Source organism: Chrysemys picta, chromosome 19, assembly GCF_011386835.1.
Source record: "Chrysemys picta bellii isolate R12L10 chromosome 19, ASM1138683v2, whole genome shotgun sequence".
In the NCBI taxonomy this organism is placed as follows: Eukaryota; Metazoa; Chordata; order Testudines; family Emydidae; genus Chrysemys; species Chrysemys picta.
In genome coordinates, this window is record NC_088809.1 from 22,338,304 (window position 1) to 22,358,425 (window position 20,122).

Here is a 20,122-nt window from a genome sequence, read left to right on the forward strand (position 1 = left end):
CTTATGCTCCAATACTTCTGTTAGTCTTAAAGGTGCCACAGAACTCTCTGTTGCTCACTACAACTCCATCACTCTTAGGATTTCGATGGTAACTCATTGGTGTGTCGATGGTTGCTTGCTTGAACCTGTAAATAACTCTCTGATTTTCTTTTCCTAGTTAATAAACCTTTAGATTGTTTATTATAGGATTGGCTACCGGCGACTTTGGTGTGAGATCTAAGGTACCGGTTGATCCGGGGTAAGTGACTAGTCTCTTGGGACTGGAAGCACCCTGAATGGGGGTGATTTTTGGTGTAAGTGACCATTTGTCAGTAAGTCCAGTTTGCCTGGGTGGCAAGATAGGCTGGAGAGTCTACGGGGACTGTCTGTGACTCCATGGTGAGACGGTTGGAGTGATCCAGGTGCTCGCATTAGTCACTGGCTTGGTGTCATCCAGGGGTCGGCAACCTGTCAGAAGCGGTGTGCCAAGTCTTCATTTATTCACTCTGATTTAAGGTTTAGGGTGCCAGTCATACATTTTAACATTTTTAGAAGGTCTCTTTCTACAAGTCTATAATATGTAACTAAACTATTATTGTATGTAAGGTAAATAAGGTTTTTAAAATGTTTAAGAAGCTTCATTTAAAATTAAATTAAAATGCAGAGCCCCCCGGACCGGTGGCCAGGACCCGGGCAGCGTGAGTGCCACTGAAAATCAGCTCGCATGCCGTAAGTTGCCTACCCCTGGAGTTATCTAATGACAGAACACATCAGTGTGGGGTGTCTGCCTGGAGGTTGGCTCTCATGGTCGTGAGCCATTCCAGACAGTAATGTTTCCTCTTCAGGGGCATGGCGTAAATGCCCAGGGAGCAGTAAATGGCGTAAGGGTCCAGGGCTCTTGCTGTGGGAGGGTTTAGTCTCTGGGGCTGCTGTTGAGATTCCAGCCATCCCCGAAGCAACCAAGGATGCTGAGGATGTAGACCTGCCTTTACGTCCTAAGCAGACACTGCGCTTTGATGGGATGTGGGTGTCTCCCAAACCCCCGTGATGGGCGTTGTACCTGTCTCTAGAGCTGGAGCAGGTCTGGCAGGGCGCAAGCCCCGGTGTGCCGATGCACTAAGAGAGAGCCCTGAAGAGGAGGGAACCTCCCTGAAAGCACAACTGTGCTGAAAGAAACTAAACTACTAAATACAGAGCGCGGGAAATATTCCGAGTGAGCTCGGAAAGGCGGGAAGCCATAGAACAGCGGGTGTCAGGTCTCCGTCTCAAGCCGCAGGCGGGTGAGAAGGGACTGAGGAGAGTTTTGCCGGGGGGAGATAGCGTCCGTCTCCCCCCGGCTTGGTCGAGTGAGCTAAGGCCTGTGTGACACTGAATACAGAGCTGCTCGCCTGTGTGTAGGTGGTGGAGAGAACACGGTGACCTCAGCCACAGGGTGTTTGCCCAGAAGGTCTCCGAGTGGTTTGTTGCATAAAAGGCCAGAGGAGGGACCTGCCCTGTCACAGGGACGTGCACTGAGAAGAAAAGCTGGCTGCTGCGATGCTGACTGACTGACAGACGAGAGAACCACAAGGCAGGAGCTTCACCTTCATGCCTGCCAGCCCTCCATCTCCTGGGACCCTGGATCACCTCCTTTCTCCTCCTGAGAAACCTCCTGACCAGACCGGGCCAGATAGAGGGACCCAGATGACATTGGGAGTTAGCCGGGGTGGTGACAAACACCTCCTGCGATGTGAGGCTTCCTCACCCGCCCCTCTCACCTGGCATGTTCTCTTTCCTATCACTTCTGTTGAAGAAGTCTGGCTTAGCTGGCCATGACTGTATATTTTGCAGCACTGCTGTAAGCCTGTGGCCAAGGATGTAGCTAAAAGCAACACCCTACACAGCCCAACAGCGGTACGAGTTTGCCAGGTCTTGAAGTGGCTGATCAGACCGTGTGCTGGGTCTGTGTCTCTCCAGCAGCAAGGCTGCCAGTGAAAGTCAACACCCAAGACAGAAGCTGCATTTTCTCTCGTTGCTGTTTTGTTCTCTCCCCTTTTGTGTGAGTTTGTCTCGTTTTGTTGTCTTAGGAACTGGGATCGGAGTTTAACAACATCATCCACGACAGCTCCAGCGCAGCTCAGCTAACTTCTCTTTTCTCCAGAGGACAGTTATCGCCTTCTTTGATACCATCTACGAAACAGTCAGACAAGGTGTGATGTACCCGGGGGACAATCTAGACTAGTGAGTAGCTGTGTCACCCCTGCCCTGTAACAGGGGATGTCCTTCACACTGCTCTGCACCTGTTGTGTCCACGCCTGGACTGTCACAAACAGCCTCTAGCAGGTAAGTCACTCTCAGCTATGTTTGTGTGCCGCCGCAGGCAGGCTTTCACGAGCCTGAATTACACGGCAGGGTGACCCCAGCACAGTCCCCGTCCCAGACTTCCCCCCGAAATGACGTCCTGTACTGCCCAGCCCGCTGTCATTTTATTACTAGAAACGATCTGCGCAAATCCTGTTCTCCCAAATGGAGCTTCCCAGCCACTTCACACCAAACACGCTGGTTTAGATGAAACAGTCCAACGGGTTTATTAGCTACAATGGGAGAGCTCGTGTTCGCTTCAAAACTAGGAGGCCTAAAAGTCAGAATTGGTTACAAGAAAAACCAAGTGAAATGCCACCAGTGCCTAACGTACCGAACCAGGGTAAATTCAAAGCAAAGTCGCTCTCGCCGCGTTCCAGCACCTTGACAGGCCCAGTGCCTTTCAGTCGGGATCCCCCGAGTTCAACGCTGGCCTGCCGTGCTGGCTGCTGCCGGGGCCCCTGTGAGGGTAAGTTGCTCAGGGTTCAGCTTCAGCCCTGGGTGGTGGCGCTCGGGACCTCAGGCTTCAGCCCCATGTGGTGGAGCTTTGGCTTTCTGCCCTGGGCCCCAGCAAGTCTAATGCCAGCCCTGCTTGGCGGACCCCCTGAAACCTACTCACAGCCCCCCAGTTGAGAACCACTGCAGGTCACTAAGGGCCTGGTAGCTCCCTCTGAGTCATCCCTTATTTCTCCGTAAGTCCCGTCGATTTCAGCAGGACGAGTCAAGGCGGGCGAGGGGCTCAGGCGGTGCCCTACGGAAGAGGAGGTTTGATGCTGCTCTCTAGCCCTCACCTCACCGCTCCTGTGCGTGATACGCTCTCGGCTCTGCCAACAGCAGCACCAGGGACAATCAGTCCCCGGCTTTAAGGGCCCACGTATGACCTGAAGAGCCCGAGTTTGACAATTTTGGTCCAGTTGTTCAGTGGGTTTTTTTTCTTCTCCAATAGTTGTTGCGTTGTTTAAACGAGGGATTAGGCCTGCTCAAAGTTTTTCCATTGAAACTGGTTTCTGATGAAAACTGGCGCTGTTGAGTATGACCGTTCTTGCCAAACGGCATCGCTTCCCGTGGGGAAAAAATTGGTTTTGGTTGAAAACCTGATCACTCAAAGGCCAAATTAATTTGATTTGGAACTGGTGCTGCTGAGCCTCATGGGAGTTGTAGTTTTCAGGTTCCTCCTGGGGGCTGGGCTCCCTCGCTAGACTCCATCTCCCATGAATTGTCACTGAGCACTTCTGCCTCCTCCTCCGGCTCCACGGGCTACTCCCCGGTCTCAGCTCTGTAACCAGTCCCCATCCCTGCCCCTTTCCTCTCCTTCACACCAACCCCACAGCCTCACTGCGCTTCCCTGCTCCTCCCGCCAGCCGCCTCCGCCCCTTCCCAACTGCCAAAGACAGGGGCGAGTCCAGCCCCTGCCCTGCCTGCCCACGGCAGAGGGGAGAACATTATTAACTGAACGGCCAGCCCTTGGCCCAGCCCAGGACGACAGTGCTGGGCGCTGCGCTGAGACTGGCTGGTAAAGTGGAGGTTCTGGAGGTGCCAGGCTGGTCTACGGGTGTGTGAGACGAAGAAGGAATTTTCTCTTACGAGCCCTGTTTGTGCCTCGGTTTCCCCTAAACGCTGCATTGTTACCCAATGGGGGCGGGAAAGGGACTCTGCTCTCGCACCAGGCTAGGAGACATGGGTCTGGGCCTTAATCCCCGTATCAGTGGAGCATTTGAGAAGACAATGGCAAACTCAATCACCAGGCCCGTGCCCCCAGCACCCAACGCCCCAGCGGGGTCTAGATTTCCCCACCTCTCTGCAGGGAGGCTGAGCAGCGCCCCCAGCTGGAGAACAAAGCACTGCAGAGGTGGGAGGAGAAGAGTTGGCTGCTGGAAGGAGATGGGGGCTCTCACCTGGAGCCTGACCAAGGTCAGACAGAGACACAGAGCTTGCAGAAAGGGGGTCACTACAGCCTGGCTGGGCTCTGGGCTGACCCTGCTTTACCCGTCAGTGCTCCCCCCGGGGCTGTGTGCCCGTTCCCTAACAAAGCCGCCGGCTTTGGCAACGCTGCTTGAGTGTCACTGCCAATGGTTCCTGAGGCACGGATCCCTGATGGACGGGGCTCTGCAGGGCTGGCTGGGGGTGAAGCGGGATGCTGACGGCCCAGAGGTGGTGAGGCCGCGTGGCTGCCCTTGGCGGAAGAGAGAGACGCCTGGGGGCGCTGGCACAGTGAAGGGGCCTCCCAGGGACTGTTCCAAAGCTGGGGGCAGAGCGCTGAGCCTGCGGGTCCCTGACAGCCTGCACCAGCTGTTACTGCACCCTGGCTTAAATCCAGGGACTGATCCGGAGCCTGCAGGGAGAAAGGAAGGGCTCCAGCCTGGAGCCAGCACCTTTCCCGGGGGGAGGTTCTCACCGGCGAACAAAGCCCTTGGCTCTGTACAAGTAACAGCGGAGGGGCCCATGGGACGCAGGACCCCCTGCACTGCGGGAGGGAAATGCAAACGCAGGCCTTCACCCCCAGGACACGCGGCTCCTCGCCCTCAGAGGAGAGAGGAGCAGCTCCGAGCAGGGGGTCCTGTTCATCTCGTCACCTCCCCGCTCGGAGACGCCCGTGCCACCAACGCGGGGTGGCACATCAGCCTCAGCGAGTGTCCTGGTCTCTGCTGCCGGCCCTTCCCCACTCGTTTAGTCCCAAGACGTTCACCCAGTTCCCTGCTCTCGGGCAGTGCCAGACTGGGAGCAGGGCAGGTTGCTGGGATTGCAGAGCGGCACGGTCAGGTTCGTCCCTTTCCCAGGGGATCCTGCCCCGCCCTGGGGTGAACTCCTCATGTTGGTACCAGGTTCAGCGAGAAGGGAGCACACAGCGCCCTCAGCAACCAATGCCTGCAGCGTTGCGAGCCAGAGCCGGAAACGGGATGCAACTCAAACCCTGCACGGGTTAGGCCAGAAGGTGAAATAACGTCCCAAACCCAAGGAAATAACCCCACTGCATCGAACCTGCGGGCTCAAAGACATGCCCGAGCTGGAGAGAGCCCTAGTCCACTGCCAGAGGACTCCTTGCACGAGAACCCGAGAGGTGGGAGCTAAACCCCGGGAGCAAGGATGCAACAGAAGAGCGAGGAAGGGACCCGGTAGTGCCACAGTGCAGGGGAGGAGCGAGGCTGGAGCTGGCTCCCCCCACCCCAGCTGCTGGGAGATACGGGGCGTCCTTTGTGACTGCAACAAATGAAGCCCAGACATTTACTCAGCAGGGGCACTGGGTTACGACCCCGAGGCCCCTGCCCCTCGCTAATAGCTGCAGAGTGCGGCCCCCGAGTCAGGCCTGGCTCCTGTCGCCAACAGAGGCCAGGGAACCCCAAAGACAGTTATGCAAGGAGCTTTCCCAGAGGGGAGGCCTCCTGGCTCCAGGCTGCTAGTGGGTGGCTCATATGCGAAAGGCTGCGTGTTCATAGCCTTTGTACATCGTCTCACAGATCTCTAGTCCGACTCATTGTCCATGTCAATGTACAGGCTGTATGCATTGGCCTTGCTAGCTTGTGGCAGTCAGTTCCACAGGTTAACGATGCATTGGCTACAAATGTCCATTTATCAGTTTTAAACATGCTGCCGTTCTGGTTCAGTGTCTCTTGCTCTTGTACGAGCACCTGGCATGCCTGTTTCATCACGCCTTTCTCCTTCTCGCCCAGTCTTTTCCATCTCCCTTCGGATGGAAGCTGTCTCGTGTACTCAGACAATGAGGGGGTCAGGCAGGAACATATAGTAATAGCTACTTCTTAGGGGAAGCAGTGTGGCCTAGTAGACAGAGCACTGGGACTCAGGAAATTGAGTTTAATGCCCAGCTCTGCCACTGGCCTGCTGGCTGACCTTGGGCAAGTCACTTCCCCTCTGTGTCTCAGTTTCCCCATCTGTACAATGGGGCTAAGCACACGGAGCTCCTTTGCGATCTATGGATGAAAGCTGCTGTGTAAGGGCTGGATACTATTATTACCTAGGACGTTTCATCGCAGGTATCGCAGGGCTTTACGAAGGAGGGTAGAATCCTGATCCCCATTTTAAAGATGGGGAAACTGAGGCACAGAGACACAAAGATGTTATTTGCTGAAGGTCACCCAGCAGAGCCAGGACTAGAACCCAGGTCTCCTGACGGCCAGTGCACTCTCCTTTAGGCCCCACTGCCTCCCTACAGAGACCCGCATGCCCGGCTACAGAGCCCCTTTTTCGCTGCTAGTTTTTTCCAGCAGGGGTGAGCGGAACAGCCCATAATAATCCATGTGAAGCCACACAGAAAATGCAGCGTGGCCCGAACAAGTCACTTCAGCTGGACCCCAAACCGAACCGGACGCTGCAGAGCGACTGCCACCGCTGGGCTGAAAGATTTATTTAAAAATTGAGACCACACAGTCAACATCCGAGCCCATGAACCCTCCCTCCGTACAACCATGAAAAGCTCTGTTAGCAGCCGCTGGCTGCCTTAGCTCTGTGCCGGCCAGACGGTGCCGGGAGCTGTCAGCTGTTCCGGGACCGGCTCCCAGGGACGCTCGGTCACCCGGGCTTGGGACAGTTCAAAAAGAAACGAGGAAAAGTCACTTCACTTGGAAACAAACGGTGGATTTCCCCGAGATTCATCTGAGATCCGTCAGCCCCCGCGCCTCCGTCCTGCCGAGAACCCGTCAGCCCCCTCCTCCTCTGCCCCCCCGAACCCCTCCGTCAGCCCCCCCACTTCTGTCCTGCTGAGAACCTCTCCCATCAGCCCCCCATCTCCTCCATCCCCCAGAACCCCTCCATCTGCCTCCCACCTCTCTCCTCAGCCCCCCTCCTCCTCCAGCCCCCCGAACCCCTCCCCTCAGCCCCCCTCCTCCTCCATCCCCCAGAACCCCTCCCCTCAGCCCCCCTCCTCCTCCATCCCCCAGAACCCCTCCATCTGCCTCCCACCTCTCTCCTGCTGAGAACCCCTCAGCCCCCCCCTCCTCCAGCCCCCCGAACCCCTCCCATCAGCCCCCCATCTCCTCCACCCCCCAGAACCCCTCCATCTTCCTCCCACCTCTCTCTCCTGTTGAGAACCCCTCAGCCCCCCTCCTCCTCCAGCCCCCCGAACCCCTCCCATCAGCCCCCCATCTCCTCCATCCCCAGAACCCCTCCTCCTCCTCCAACCCCTCTATCCCTGCTCTTCCTCCCGGCTCTGTCCCTGTGTCACCAGCCCGGAGAGCTGAGGTAGCTGGGGTTGAGCCGCCCAGGTGGGACCCCGCACCGGAGGAAGGGGGTGTAAGCACGTCCCCCACCCCCCGCCTGCCTGCTGCAGCTCCTATTGCTTCGGAGGTAGTTGCAGGCCAAGGCTGCTCCTGGAGGCCGGGGCTGTATTTGGTCTGTCGGTGGCGCGGGGGTGGATCACGCTGACTTGGAAGCCGTGAAAGCACCAGACACAAAGTCCTACGGGGCTGGGCGCCCCTGCAGGCCATAGCACCGCACGGGCTCCGCCAGGAGCCAGGGTTAGTGTTTAGTGTCCCAGAGCAGAGATCCGGGGCTGGGGCCCACATGGTGAACACCCACGGACCCACATGCTGCCTGCCTGAAGGCCGGGGCTCTGTTTTCTCCTACACGGGCACGACAGGCGCCCAGATTGGCACGTGGTGCCACACGCCAGAGCCAGTGTGGACAGAGGCTGGGCTGTCCCGGCTTGCCTTGGCCATGGCTCTCAGCTTAGCTGGAGGCGGCTGGGCCGTGGCCGGCTCCTGGGAGAGGGGAGCCAGCTGATTGGCAGCTTCAGGAGGACAAACTTCAGTCCTGTCTGAAAAGGCAGGTTACTGGCCAGACTGGATTTCACCGGCCAGGCTGTAAGAGCGCCTCTCCCAAAGCCCTGGGCATCCTGTGCAGATCTGGCTTAGACCTGCCCCAGGGCCGGCTGCAGCCATTGCTGACAAGGGGGAACAGCCACTGCCCAAAGGGACAGACAGCCCCTGGGGGGGCAGCAATGGCTTCTGCGGAGTAGGACAGACTAGGTCTGAATCGGGCCTGATTATCGCCACTGCTTGAACCAGCTGGTTTTCAAATTAGACACGGGGCACCAACTAGGTGGCAACCCCATCCCAACCAGAGACATGAGAGACTGGGCACTGACCCACAGCCACTAGCCCTGGCAGGGGGAGGGGAACCGGCCACACACACTGGGCACTGACCCACAGCCACTAGCCCTGGCAGGGGGAGGGGAACCGGCCACACACACTGGGCACTGACCCACAGCCACTAGCCCTGGCAGGGGGAGGGGAACCGGCCACACACACTGGGCACTGACCCACAGCCACTAGCCCTGGCAGGGGGAGGGGAACCGGCCCTGGGCACCGACCCGCAGCCATTAGCCCTGGCAGAGGGAGGGGGACCGGCCACACGCACTGGGCACTGACCCACAGCCACTAGCCCTGGCAGGGGGAGGGGAACCGGCCCTGTGCACCGGGCACTGACCTACAACCACTAGCCCTGGCAGGGGGAGGGAGACCGGCCACGCACACGCAAAGGCAAATTCGCCTCCACATCTCACTGCAGTGGGATTCCCATGGGATGAAACGGGCCCCGATTTGCAGGAACTGCCCCAGTGCAGGCTGTCCGCTGGGTACGAGCAGCCCAGGACCGCCCGGCTGTGTCAGCAGGGAGGGTATTTCACCGACTCCTTTGTCAGCACTGGCTGAGAGGCAGCACCTGAAAGCCCAGAGCAGGACGGTGTTTTGTTTCTGCTACGGGCAGACTGCCCCTCCATCCCCAGCGGGTGCTGCCTGAGCGGGGACGGGGGAGGATCTAAGTGATGGGGTGGCCATGTTCTGAGCAGCTGGCTGGGCTCCCAGGGAGGGGTGAGCTCAGACCCCGGGTTGCCTTTGGATTCGCTGCCTCGAAAGGGGTGAAATGACACAGGCCACCAAGCGTCTTCAGCCTCCTCTGCCCTGTCTAGAAGGGAAGGGAGGTGTTCCCAGGGGTCACTCCTCTGCTCCCATCCCTCGCTTCCCAAGCAAACCCGGCCATGGGCTGCCCCCACGGGCTCACAGTGCCCAGAAGATGCCCAGCTGCGCACAGCAAGGAGGGCACAGAGGCAGCGAAGGGGACCGTGCTTGTTCCAAATTCTAGAGCAGCTTTCTGCTCCGTAGCAGTCCCCGGAGGGCACCGAGGATAGACGCCTGCAGTCTGCACCAGCCATGCTGCTCAGATCAGTGAGGAGAACCGGCAGCTGGGTGCCCTGCAGAGCTCTGTTGCAAGCTGGCTGGAGCCAGGGTCCAAGTGCCCCCTTCCCACTGGGCGGGGATCAGAGCCTGTGGGGCTGGCAAAGGCAGAGGCTGTGATAGAGCGGCAGGAGCTCGGAAAGACGCCTCTCCCTTGCGCCGGGCCAAGCACCTTTGACAGTGGTTTATTGCTGGCACTAACACAGTGATCTGCTCCAGGCACGAGGCTGGGACAGCTCCCTGCTCTGGGGTGGGGATGGGTCGGCTCCCAGGACCAGGCTAGGACCCTCTCCCACCGGGGGTTCAGGGGCGGGCAGGCTGGTAGCTCGGGCGCTGCCCCCACCGGCTGTCTAACACATGGCTTGAAGGGACCAGGGCTCCCCCTGGCAGCTCCCCGCGGCTGGAGGCCGGCTGCCCTGGGATGGCCCTGTTCGAAGTGCAGTAAGACACTCGTGGATGAGGTGTTCTTGAGGCACGCTGGCCCTCTTCCAGCAGTGAAAGGCACTCGTTGTCCACCCCCCGGGTGCAGCACGCCCCCCACGGGCTCTCAGCTGCACAGGGCCAGCTGAGAACAGCAAGTGGGAGGGGAAGCATGGGGGTGGGGAGGGCGGTGTGCCCAGCACCGAGCCCAGAGCCCGCCCAGCCTCGCCAGCAGGAGAACCAGCTTGGCTGCATTTCCACGCCCTGCCCAGCGCGCCGCTGGCTCTGAACCGGGCTGGCGAAGCACAGTGGGGTCAAAGCCCTAGTACCCCACGCCAGATCGGAGCTGCCGCCGCCAGGGCCCGGGGTGCGTCCTGGCTCGTGTCGCCGAGGCAGAACCGGTTCAGAGTCTGTGCAAGAGCGAACCGAGGTTTACAGTCGGAACCCAAAGCAGCTGCGCTAAACACGCGGGCAGAGTCTGTGTCCCGTGGCTGTGGGGAGCCGGCGCTGCCATGGCTCCGGGCACTTCAGGCCTCCGCACTTTCTACTTGCCCAGTCGAGGGTGGGGCGGCTGCCCGGCCGGGCGTGCTGGAGGAGGGTCCTTGGGAACGCAGAGGACATGTGCTTCAAGGCGGATTTTGCACCGGTTTATTTTGTATCTTCAGCAAGAGCTGCACCAAGCTGGGTCCCGGCCAACTGAAGGGGCGTCCGTGGGTTGCTGATTCAGGCGTGGGAAGCTACTCTGCAGCTGGAGGGGGAGGAACGCCAGCAAGGGCGGACAGAGGGTCAGAGGGCTCTGGGACTGGGGCTCTCAGGCGTTAGAAGAGAACAAATCCTATCCCTGCCAGGCTCTAGGGCCGCCTCCTCAGAGGAAATGTGTGGTCTCCTCAGCCACCATCCCTGCCCTGCTCCCCACAGCGCCCCCTGCTGGCAGAGGCAGGACTGGAGTAGCCAGGAGTCCCCCACAGCCAGCTCCTGCCCCGCTCCCCACAGCGCCCCCTGCTGGCAGAGGCAGGACTGGAGTAGCCGGGAGTCCCCCACAGCCAGCTCCTGCCCCGCTCCCCACAGCGCCCCCTGCTGGCAGAGGCAGGACTGGAGTAGCCGGGAGTCCCCCACAGCCAGCTCCTGCCCCGCTCCCCACAGCGCCCCCTGCTGGCAGAGGCTGGAAGGGAGTTGCCGTGAGCTCCCCCACAGCCAGCTCCTGCCCCGCTCCCCACAGCGCCCCCTGCTGGCAGAGGCAGGACTGGAGTAGCCGGGAGTCCCCCACAGCCAGCTCCTGCCCTGCTCCCCACAGCGCCCCCTGCTGGCAGAGGCTAGAAGGGAGTAGCCGGGAGTCACCCTACAGCTCCCACAGCACCCCAAGTGGAAGTCTGTTTTGCGGTGTAATTTCGTGGTCCCCTCTAGTGGGTTAAGCAAGGGACGCAGACACTCCTGGGTGCTACTCCCAGCTCAGACTCTTTGGGTGGCCCTGGGCAAACCACAACCCCTCTGCCTCAGTTTCCTCCATGAGGACTGTGGGCTAATGATCCCTGACCCCTGCGTCCCGGGGCGGGAGTTTTCCGGCAGGGACAGATGCTGCAGGAGGCCCCAGGAAAGGCAGTGGTGCTGCTGCCTGGGCTTGTATCAGATTTCTCCAGGGTACCAGGGAAAGAGGCAGGGAGTGAATCCTCCCAGCTGGTCTGCTTCCTGCCCCCTGCCGCCCCCGGCTGAGCTCAGGTTGTACGCTTCCCTGCCCCCCACCCCCATCCCCGGGCACTTACCGTCCTCATCCCAGCCCTCCGCCACGCCCGCTAGCTTATAATGCTTCTTGCGGAGTTCTCCCAGTTTCTGGCGCTCCTTCTGCAGCTGGTTTTCCAGCTCCAACACTCGCACCTAGTGGGGAAGGAGAAGGCCTTCTCATCACCCAGGCCAGCAGCTGGGCCTACCCACCCCCACCCCATCCTGGCCCCAGCCCACTCTGGGACTCTCCCCAGCCTCTCTGACCCACCCTCAGCTCCCCAGCAGCGCGTCGGTCTGCTAAACCCGCCCTCGTTAACCCTCAACAGGCCAGAAACAATGGTGCAGGCTTTAGCCAGCCTAAGAGACGATGCCCCTACCTGCGAGTCCATTTCCTGGCGCTTGATCTGAGTTAGTGTCATGCTGGAGAAGTCCATACTGTCTGCGGGGGAAGAACAGACGAGTTGTACCCGTTAGGAGCTGTTCCCCCGCGCCCAGGACTCCCCTGGACGCTGTGCTGAGCACACCGAGAGGAAGGATGGGCCCGATGGGCGAACAGGAGACAGTGAAATGGGAGGGGCTCTGATCTGCACGGCAGCTGGAGAAGTGATGAGCCCTTTAGGGAAGCTGGGCAGAGATTCCCCCACCCAGATGGGCCTGGCACTCACCTTTCTCCTCAATCTGAGACTTCCCTGACTTGGTGGAGGCCACCACCCCGGCGGTGGCCTGGTTGACTCCTCGCGATGCCTGCCGGAGCCTGGCCAGGTTAGCGCTGTCCTTATCCGCTTTCACCTGCCGGATCAAAGAGAAGGGTCACACGCGCCGGGAAAGGAAACAACCCGTCTGCTGGGCTGGCTCCAGGGGCCGTGTGATCACAGCACTGCACGCTCAGCGCTCCGGGGAGCCGCCAGGAGCCCAAAGCCACGTCAGTGGCTAGCACACACGGCCAGACCGAGGCCTGCCACTGAGCTGGTGGGGGGAGGGTGTAAAGAGCCTCCCCTTTGCACAGGAGGAACGCTCACCAAGAGCAAGGATTGTGTGGGGATGGGAGTTGTACCGCTACCCCCACCCCCCAGGGGTGGGAGTCGTACCGCTTGCCCTGCCCCAGGGGGAGGAGTCGTGCCGCTAGCCCCACCCCCTGCCCCAGGGGGAGGAGTCGTGCCGCTAGCCCCACCCCCTGCCCCAGGGGGAGGAGTCGTGCCACTAGCCCCACCCCCTGCCCCAGGGGGAGGAGTCGTGCCACTAGCCCCACCCCCTGCCCCAGGGGGAGGAGTCGTGCCACTAGCCCACAGTGAGTAGCTGACTTTGGGGGCTTGGTGCTCTCACTTGATTGCTCCAGCATCCATGCTCTGAGCACAGGAGCTGACCAGGGGACAGTCCACGGGGTATCAACTGGCCACTCCTCCCACCCCCACCACTGGAGCCCCCTATTCCAAGCAGGCAAGCCGGCTGGCACCCCACACATAAGACCAGGCTGTTTACAGAGGAGAGCGGCTGGGCAAAGCTCCTACCTTGGAGGCAGCCACCAACTGGGCAGTGCTAGCCGCGATCTCATGAGAGCACACCATCAGCTCCTCGAATTTGCCTTTTCCTTGCACCACCAGGTCAGCGGCGTCACTGTGGAAGGCAGCAGATGGAGCGGCTGGGACCCCAATGTGCAGGCGACACCAGAAAACCCACGCTCTCCCCAGCCTGGACAAGGGGATGCCATCGTGGCACTCAGCTCCCCAGAGCCGAGGCACCGGCAGGGCACAGGCCTGCCCCCAGCTCTCTGGCAGCGGTTCACTGGGCATCATACAGAAACTCATGGGAGGGACTCAGCCGGGACTGGCACTGAACTTCCCAGTGACTTCACCCGTTCACCGCCCATCTCAGACCCCCGAGTGTCTCGCTCAGTCCCCACAATGCGAAGCCGCCGCTGCCCCAACAGGCACTTACACCATGACGGTGGCTCCCCAGCCCACGGCTTTGGACGCTGAGATCAGGCCCTCCGTCCAGCGGGAATTCCTGGCGTAGAACTCCTTGGGGGACGCTGCGCCCTGTCGTTCAAAGGAGAAACGCCCAAGGGTCACGCACGGGAGGCCGGGGAGCGGCAGATGCAGCCCAGTCGCTCTGGCCCCTAGCTAGCCCTGCCTTGTCCCTAGCCCGTGGGGATGGTGACCGGGCTGGGGAGAAGCACCATGGTCGAGGAGGAGGAAGAGTCAGGAGCTCCCAGAGCAGCTAGGGCGGAGGTTTGTGGAAGAAGTTGAGCAGTAACCCGGGCAGAGTTTATATCCCAGACACACGGACCCAGGAGTGAGGACTCCACGGACAGCAGCCCTTCCGTGGCAGCGGGGAGGGGTTTCCAGCCTTCAGCTCTCTGACCAGCCTGCCCTGGCCTACAGTTCTGCTTCGCCTCGGCTCTCCTGGCCACCCAACTCCTGGATCCTGCTTCACTCCTCTTCTAAACCCCGACTTGCTTCTCTGGGGAGGTCCCTGCCACGGCTCAGAGCAGCATGTCGTCTGTCAGACCCTCAGGACCCAGCCCTGAGCGCCCCGCTGCCACTCGCAGCAGGAGACTCAATGGAGCCGGGGAATCTCGCCCCAAATCGAAGGATGCTGCCAGCCATGGAAAGACCATGGTGTCTAAGGCCAGCGGGTCCCCCAGCTGCTTCGGCTGCTACAGTAGGCCCCCCATCACTCCCTTAGCGATAAGTGTCTATTGGCTCTGTGGCCATTCCATTCAATTGCATTCAAACCCGCCACAGCTGGGGAAGCCGCTGCAGGGCAGGTCCGGACCCACACCGCTCGGGGCCGGGACAGACTCTGACGGGCGCAGCAGAGGTCTTGGCCTCGCTCTTTGGGAACCGGATCTCTCCCAAACATCTCTGGAGCATGAAGCTGGCCATGTTGGAAAGTGCCTCTGGGCTTCCACTAACAGCCAGTTCCCGGCTGGTGCCCCCCACTTCTGATAGCTGGTTCCATAGCTACAGGGTGTGTGGAGCTCACACTCCCAGATCTTGAGGAAACACCTCTATCTGGCGCTCTGAATTAGTGGCCTCCAGCTACTGTGGAGACCCTAATCTGCCCCAGCTGCCAGAGAAGGCTGGGAGCTGGTGTTAGGCCACGGAGTGACTGACACAGGGCTGCCATGCCAGCGAGTGCCCTGCTTACCCTTCCGCTCTCCACAATCTCCCTCTGGAGGTCCTTAGAAGCCAGGACTAGCACCTGGATAGCCTGCATCAGGTCCGTGCAGGAGCCCAGAATCCTGCAAGAGAGAAAGGCAGCTCGGAGAAGGCAGGGAACAAACAGGCTAAAGAATATTTAGCTAAGTTAGATGTAATCAAGTTGGCAGAGCCTGATGAAATTCATCCTAGGGCACTTGAGGAACCATCAGGATTATTTTTGAGACCTCCTGGAGGAGAGGCCCCCCGAGGACTGGAGAAGGACAAATATAGCATCTGGCTTTAACAAGGGGAACAAAGAGGACCTGGGGGATTATAGATCAGTCAGCCTAACTTCAGTACCTGGACAGATACAGGAACAACTTATTAAACAATCCATTTGTAAGCGCCTAGAGGATACTAGGGTTATAAGGAGTAGCCAGCATGGATTTGTCCTGGATAAATCCTGCCAAACCAATCGAATGTCCTTTTCTGACAGGGCTACTGGCCTACGGGGCATGGGGTAAGCTGTAGATGTGATACATCTCGATTTGGGTCAGGCTTTTTACACAGTCCCACATGACATTCTCCTGAGCAAGCTAGACCGGTGGTTCTCAACCAGTGGTATGTATACCCCTTGGGGTACGCAGAGGAATTCCAAGGGTACATCAACTCATCTAGTTATTTGCTTAGTTTTACAACAGGCTACATAAAAAGCACTAGCGAAGTCAGTACAAACTAGAATTTCAGACAGACAAAAGGAGGAAGTAAACAATTGGTCAGTACTAGTGTGGCTGGGACACTTGTATTTTTATGTCTGATTTTGTAAGCAAGTCGTTTTTAAGTGAAGTGAAACTTGGGGTACACAAGAGAAACCAGACTCCTGAAAGGGGTACAGTAGTCTGGAAAAGTTGAGAACCACTGACCTAGAGAAATGTGGTCTAGATGAAATTACTATCAGGTGGGTGCACAACTGGTTAAAGACTGTACTCAAAGAGTAGTTATCAATGGTTTGCTGTCAAACTGGGAGGGCATATCTAGTGGGGTCCCACAGTGGTCAGTCCTGGGTCTGGTACTATTCTATATTTGCATTAATGACTTGGATAATGGAGAGCTTATAAAACCTCCAGATGACACCAGGCTGGGAGAGGTTGTAAGCGCGTTGGACAACAGGATTAGAATTCAAAACAAAATGGAGAACTGATCTGAAATGAACAAGATGAAATTCAATATGGACAAGTGCAAAGTACTGCACTTAGGAAAGAAAAATCAAATACACAACTACACACTGGGGAATAACTGGCTAGGCTGCAGTATTGCTGAAAAGCACCCGTGGTTATAGTGGAACACAAACTGAATAGGAGTTAATGTGACGGAGCTGTGAAAAAGGCGAATATCATTTTGGGGTGTTTTAACCGGAGTGTTGTATGTAAGACTGAGGAGGTAATTCTCCCTGTGAGGGAAAGGTTAGAAAACTGGGCATGTTTAGTCTGGAGAAAAGGAGACTGAGGGGGGACCTGATACATTCTTCAAATACATTAAGGGCTGCTACAGAGACCGGTGCTCAGTCCTTCTTCATCCATTGAAGGAACGAAAAGAAGCAACGGGCTTACTCTGCAGCCAGGGAGACTTAGGTTCGATATTAGGAAAATGTTTCTAGTTCTCAGGGTGGTTAAGCTCTGGAACAGGCGTCCCAGGGAGGCTGTGGAATCCCCGTCACTGGTGGCTTTTAGGAACGGGTTGGACAAACACCTGTCAGGGCTGGTCAGTGCAGGGGGCTGGACTGAAGACCTTCCAGTCCTAAATTGCTACCACTAGGTAAAAAGCGAATTCCCAGTCACACCCTCATAGCTCCACAGACTCCCCTCCCCCAACAGTTAGACTGGCAGGAAAGACAGTGCCCACGGGGCTCCTCTGCTGGGCACAACTCTCCCAAGCACCGCCCACTCGGAGGGCGAGCACCCAGCAACATCACCCTCCCCTCACAACGGGCTCCTCAGTGCCCTCAGCCCGCTGCGAGCGAGGAGGGCTCCGGCGGGCAGGCGCTCTGAGGGGGCCGCTCGTTCCCTCGGGGTGGAATTCCCCATTGGGTCGAGGGTGCCTAGGCCTTGTTCTGGTGCCCTGCATGGGGAGCTCCCCCACAGCCAGTGCTGCCAGCAAACACGGGGCTCGCCCTCAAACAGCGCACCAGAGATCGTGGCTACGTGCCTGGCCGCGTGGGCATCGGGGCTTGGATACTGTGTGCCTCGCAGCGGTACCAGCGCTACAACACACGGCGGGGGGCCTGCGGGGAGCACGCTCCCCCCGATAGCCTCCCCACTTTCCCTGGAACATAGCGAGGTCGTGGGAAACCCCAAGCGCTTTTGTCTTTATTACAAGCACCGCTGGCCCTTCCCCCTGCCGTTCCTCTTGTTGTATGTAGCATCTCCCTTTGCTTTCACTGCCTGACTGTGACGTTTTAATGGTTTTACTGTTGCTCAGCATGAATCAGCCCTTGCACCGCGCTTCACAGGCAGAAACCTTCCCAGCCATGCTGGGCACCAGGCCAGGGCCATAATCCCTGTTTGCAGAGGCAGGCAGACAGTCCCCTCGCAAGTCAACGGCGGGCTCGGCATTAGAACTCTGCAGTTCCTGTGCTCACGGCACCAGCCCACGGAGCCGCTCTGACTGCGGACAGCAAGCCGGGGTAGATCTTGGCTTTGTACTAACCTCTCATTGACCTCCAGCTTGACCCCGGTGTCCCCAGCCCGAGACTTGCTGAGCATATCCTGTTTAGAGCGACAGAGCCATGCTGTGAAACTCACGGTCAGGGTGTGCGCGTGCGCGGACACCCGGTTACACAGGACAAGGCAGATTCTCATCTATCACCAAGTCCACCCATGGCCCCTATCACCCCACATGGGGACCAGCTCCAGGCGCTGTGACTGAGAGCCCACGGCAAAGGCCTACGAGCCACATTCCCTCGCCACTGCTCTCCTGCAGCTCGACCTGCAAGCGCTTTCCTGAGCTGATGGCACCGGGCTGCACACCTGAGCAGAGCTCAAGGGGGCAGGAGATGGGAGACGGGTCTGGAGCAGCCCTCCAATGGTTCCGATCTGCCAGTGCAGCATTAGCCTGTGGTGCCGCAGTGGGCCCGGGCCCACAAGGGAACATACCAGATTCCAGCCGCTAACACCACTGGCTGCAACATCTGGCTGGTCAGCGACCTCCAGTGGGTGCAGCTCCCCGAGACAAGCAGGAGTCTGGGAGGCTCCTGGTGGGGCAGCTTTCGGTTGCTCAGGGTGGGCTGCTGACTGGCTGGAGCCTGCCCCATGGCGTCTGTGTGGCCCTTGCTGTGTTGCTTTGGTGACCCCGGGGCCGCTGGTCTGAGTCACCGCAGGGCAGGGGTTGCTGGGAGTGAAGGAACAGCCCCCGCATCCCTCACCCAAGCCACTCTCCGGTCTCACCTCTATCCTGGCAACTGCCATCTCGACAGCTGCTGACGTAGCTGCCATCTCCTTGTCCACCAGGTCCCCCAGCGCCTCCTGCTCGACGTCCAGGCCTTTGGGCCGAAGCTCCTGGGAGGAGAACTCAGGAGAGTGAATGGCTGAGCAGGAAGGGGCAGCGGAGGGCTGAAAGGCAGGCCGCACACACTGACACAGCCAAGTCAGAGAGGGACGGGACACAGAGCAGGTCAGACGCATATCCCAGGAGTTCCCCTCTTGGACCGTAGAGACCCTCAACCCCGCCCCAGAGGGATCCTCCCAACCCCCTTCTTGCTGCCCACTGCCCACTCTGGAGCAGTCAGTCTCCTACGGCCCTGTCCTAGGCCGCAGCCGCTCAGTACGCGACAGGCCCCCCTGCCCAGAGAGGGGTCTGACTCCAGCTCGTTCCAGTCCCCAGCCCTCTCACCTCTCCGATGGCGCTGATTCGGCTCAGGCAGTTTCTCACGGCGGTGCAGTCGGCGCCCCCCAGGGAGGCCTCATCTTTCAGGGCACCAAGGTAGCTCAGGGCCTCGCTCCCGCACTGCTTACACATCTCCGACAGCACTGAAACCAGCCGGGCAAGAGCCGGTGAGGAAGGCAGGAGCGCCCAGCGGGAACAGCCCCACCCCTTGCCCCGGCAGGGATACTTACGGTCAGCAGGCTCCATAGGGACCATGTGGGAGGTGGCGCTGCCCTGCAAGATGGTGTCGCTGATGAGGTGGGCAAACAGGGCCACGCATGGCAGCAGGCTGCTTACGTCTGCGGGCAAAGGAGACAGAAGGGGGAGACGGCCCCTGCTAAGTCACTGGCCACCTCAGCGGTTCAACCAGCCCCATCGCTGCCCTCTCAGCCCCTCAGGCAAACAAGACTCGCGGGTTTGAGAGAGTCAGATTCAAAGGGAGCTGAGCAGGTATGTTCCTCACCCCCTCAGGGCACCAGAGCCAGGCGCAGACCCAGCCCTGAGCCCTCACTCGCCGCAGCTCAGAGATCCCCTTCCCAGGACGATGTCCACAGCAGCCGTGCGTGCACACGCCGTCAAGCGTCAGGTCAGTACAGGCCTGGAGGGCGTGTGCAGCCCCAGTGCTCGTGGCCTTGCTGCGGCTTCGGGAACTACAGCCCAGCCCCCTCGCGACTCAGTTTTCCCCAGTCTGCACTGCAGCTGAGCTAGCTGCTGCCCTGCCGCGGCCAGGGGACCCAAGGGCTGCTGTCGCTTTGCTTCTTGGGTGCTGCGGGAAGGGGGAAGAGTCAAGTGCATCGTGGGACACGCTGAGAGCAGGGCTCCAAGAGGGGGCGCTGTGTCCCTCCCACACACGGGTGGCCTGTGGGCTGCGGGGTCTGAGGCTTGGCACGGCCGGAAGGAGAGAGGATGGGATCTTCTGGAGGGACCCCTGTGGAAGCCCCCATCATTCGCTCTGCCAGCCCTCCTCAGCCCTGAGCAGCCCCTGCCGACAGCGTGCAGAGGAAGGTGCACTGTGAGCCCGCAGTGAGGGGGCTCAGGGCCCCGGCAGCTCTCTCACCTGAGCGGTTGGAAAGGTATTTGCCATGCGCGCCCTGGAGCCGCTCTATGCAGTCGGAGGCAGCCAACGTTCTGCACAGGAGATAATCTGCACACACAAGAGAGACCCAGAAGGAACTCATCCCCTGCCCATCCGTGTGCTGCCAACACTGCCCCAGGGGCTCCCGCGCAGAGCCTGCCCTTGAGTTACAAGAAGCCCCCAGACTGAGCAGTGGAGAGTGCTGCCCAGAGGGGCTGGGCTCTGCGATCCAGTCCCTGGTTCCCCCAGTTACACAACGAAACCCCCTTAAAACCAGAGGGGAGGGAGACAGCACCGCACGGCCAGTCAGCTCCAGCCGACTGCATTTTGCTCCTGCCACC

At 59.5% G+C, this 20,122-nt stretch overlaps 1 protein-coding gene across 5 annotated transcripts in view; it reads right to left on the reverse strand.

Moving 5' to 3' along the window:
* Positions 1 to 6,350: 6,350 nt before the first annotated feature.
* Positions 6,351 to 20,122, reverse strand: part of HIP1 (huntingtin interacting protein 1) — a 139,038-nt gene continuing 125,266 nt past the window's right edge. For all 5 annotated transcript variants that reach the window (XM_005294333.5, XM_005294331.5, XM_024111233.3 and 2 more), the window contains 12 exons: positions 19,764 to 19,850; positions 18,898 to 19,005; positions 18,674 to 18,810; positions 18,229 to 18,339; positions 17,492 to 17,550; positions 14,793 to 14,886; positions 13,578 to 13,678; positions 13,151 to 13,256; positions 12,308 to 12,431; positions 12,020 to 12,081; positions 11,684 to 11,795; positions 6,351 to 10,671 (listed from right to left, as the gene is read on the reverse strand). In XM_005294333.5, coding sequence (XP_005294390.2) covers positions 10,661 to 10,671; positions 11,684 to 11,795; positions 12,020 to 12,081; positions 12,308 to 12,431; positions 13,151 to 13,256; positions 13,578 to 13,678; positions 14,793 to 14,886; positions 17,492 to 17,550; positions 18,229 to 18,339; positions 18,674 to 18,810; positions 18,898 to 19,005; positions 19,764 to 19,850 — 1,112 coding nt within the window. In that variant the 3' untranslated portion in view covers positions 6,351 to 10,660. The remainder of the gene's footprint in view (positions 10,672 to 11,683; positions 11,796 to 12,019; positions 12,082 to 12,307; positions 12,432 to 13,150; positions 13,257 to 13,577; positions 13,679 to 14,792; positions 14,887 to 17,491; positions 17,551 to 18,228; positions 18,340 to 18,673; positions 18,811 to 18,897; positions 19,006 to 19,763; positions 19,851 to 20,122) is intronic.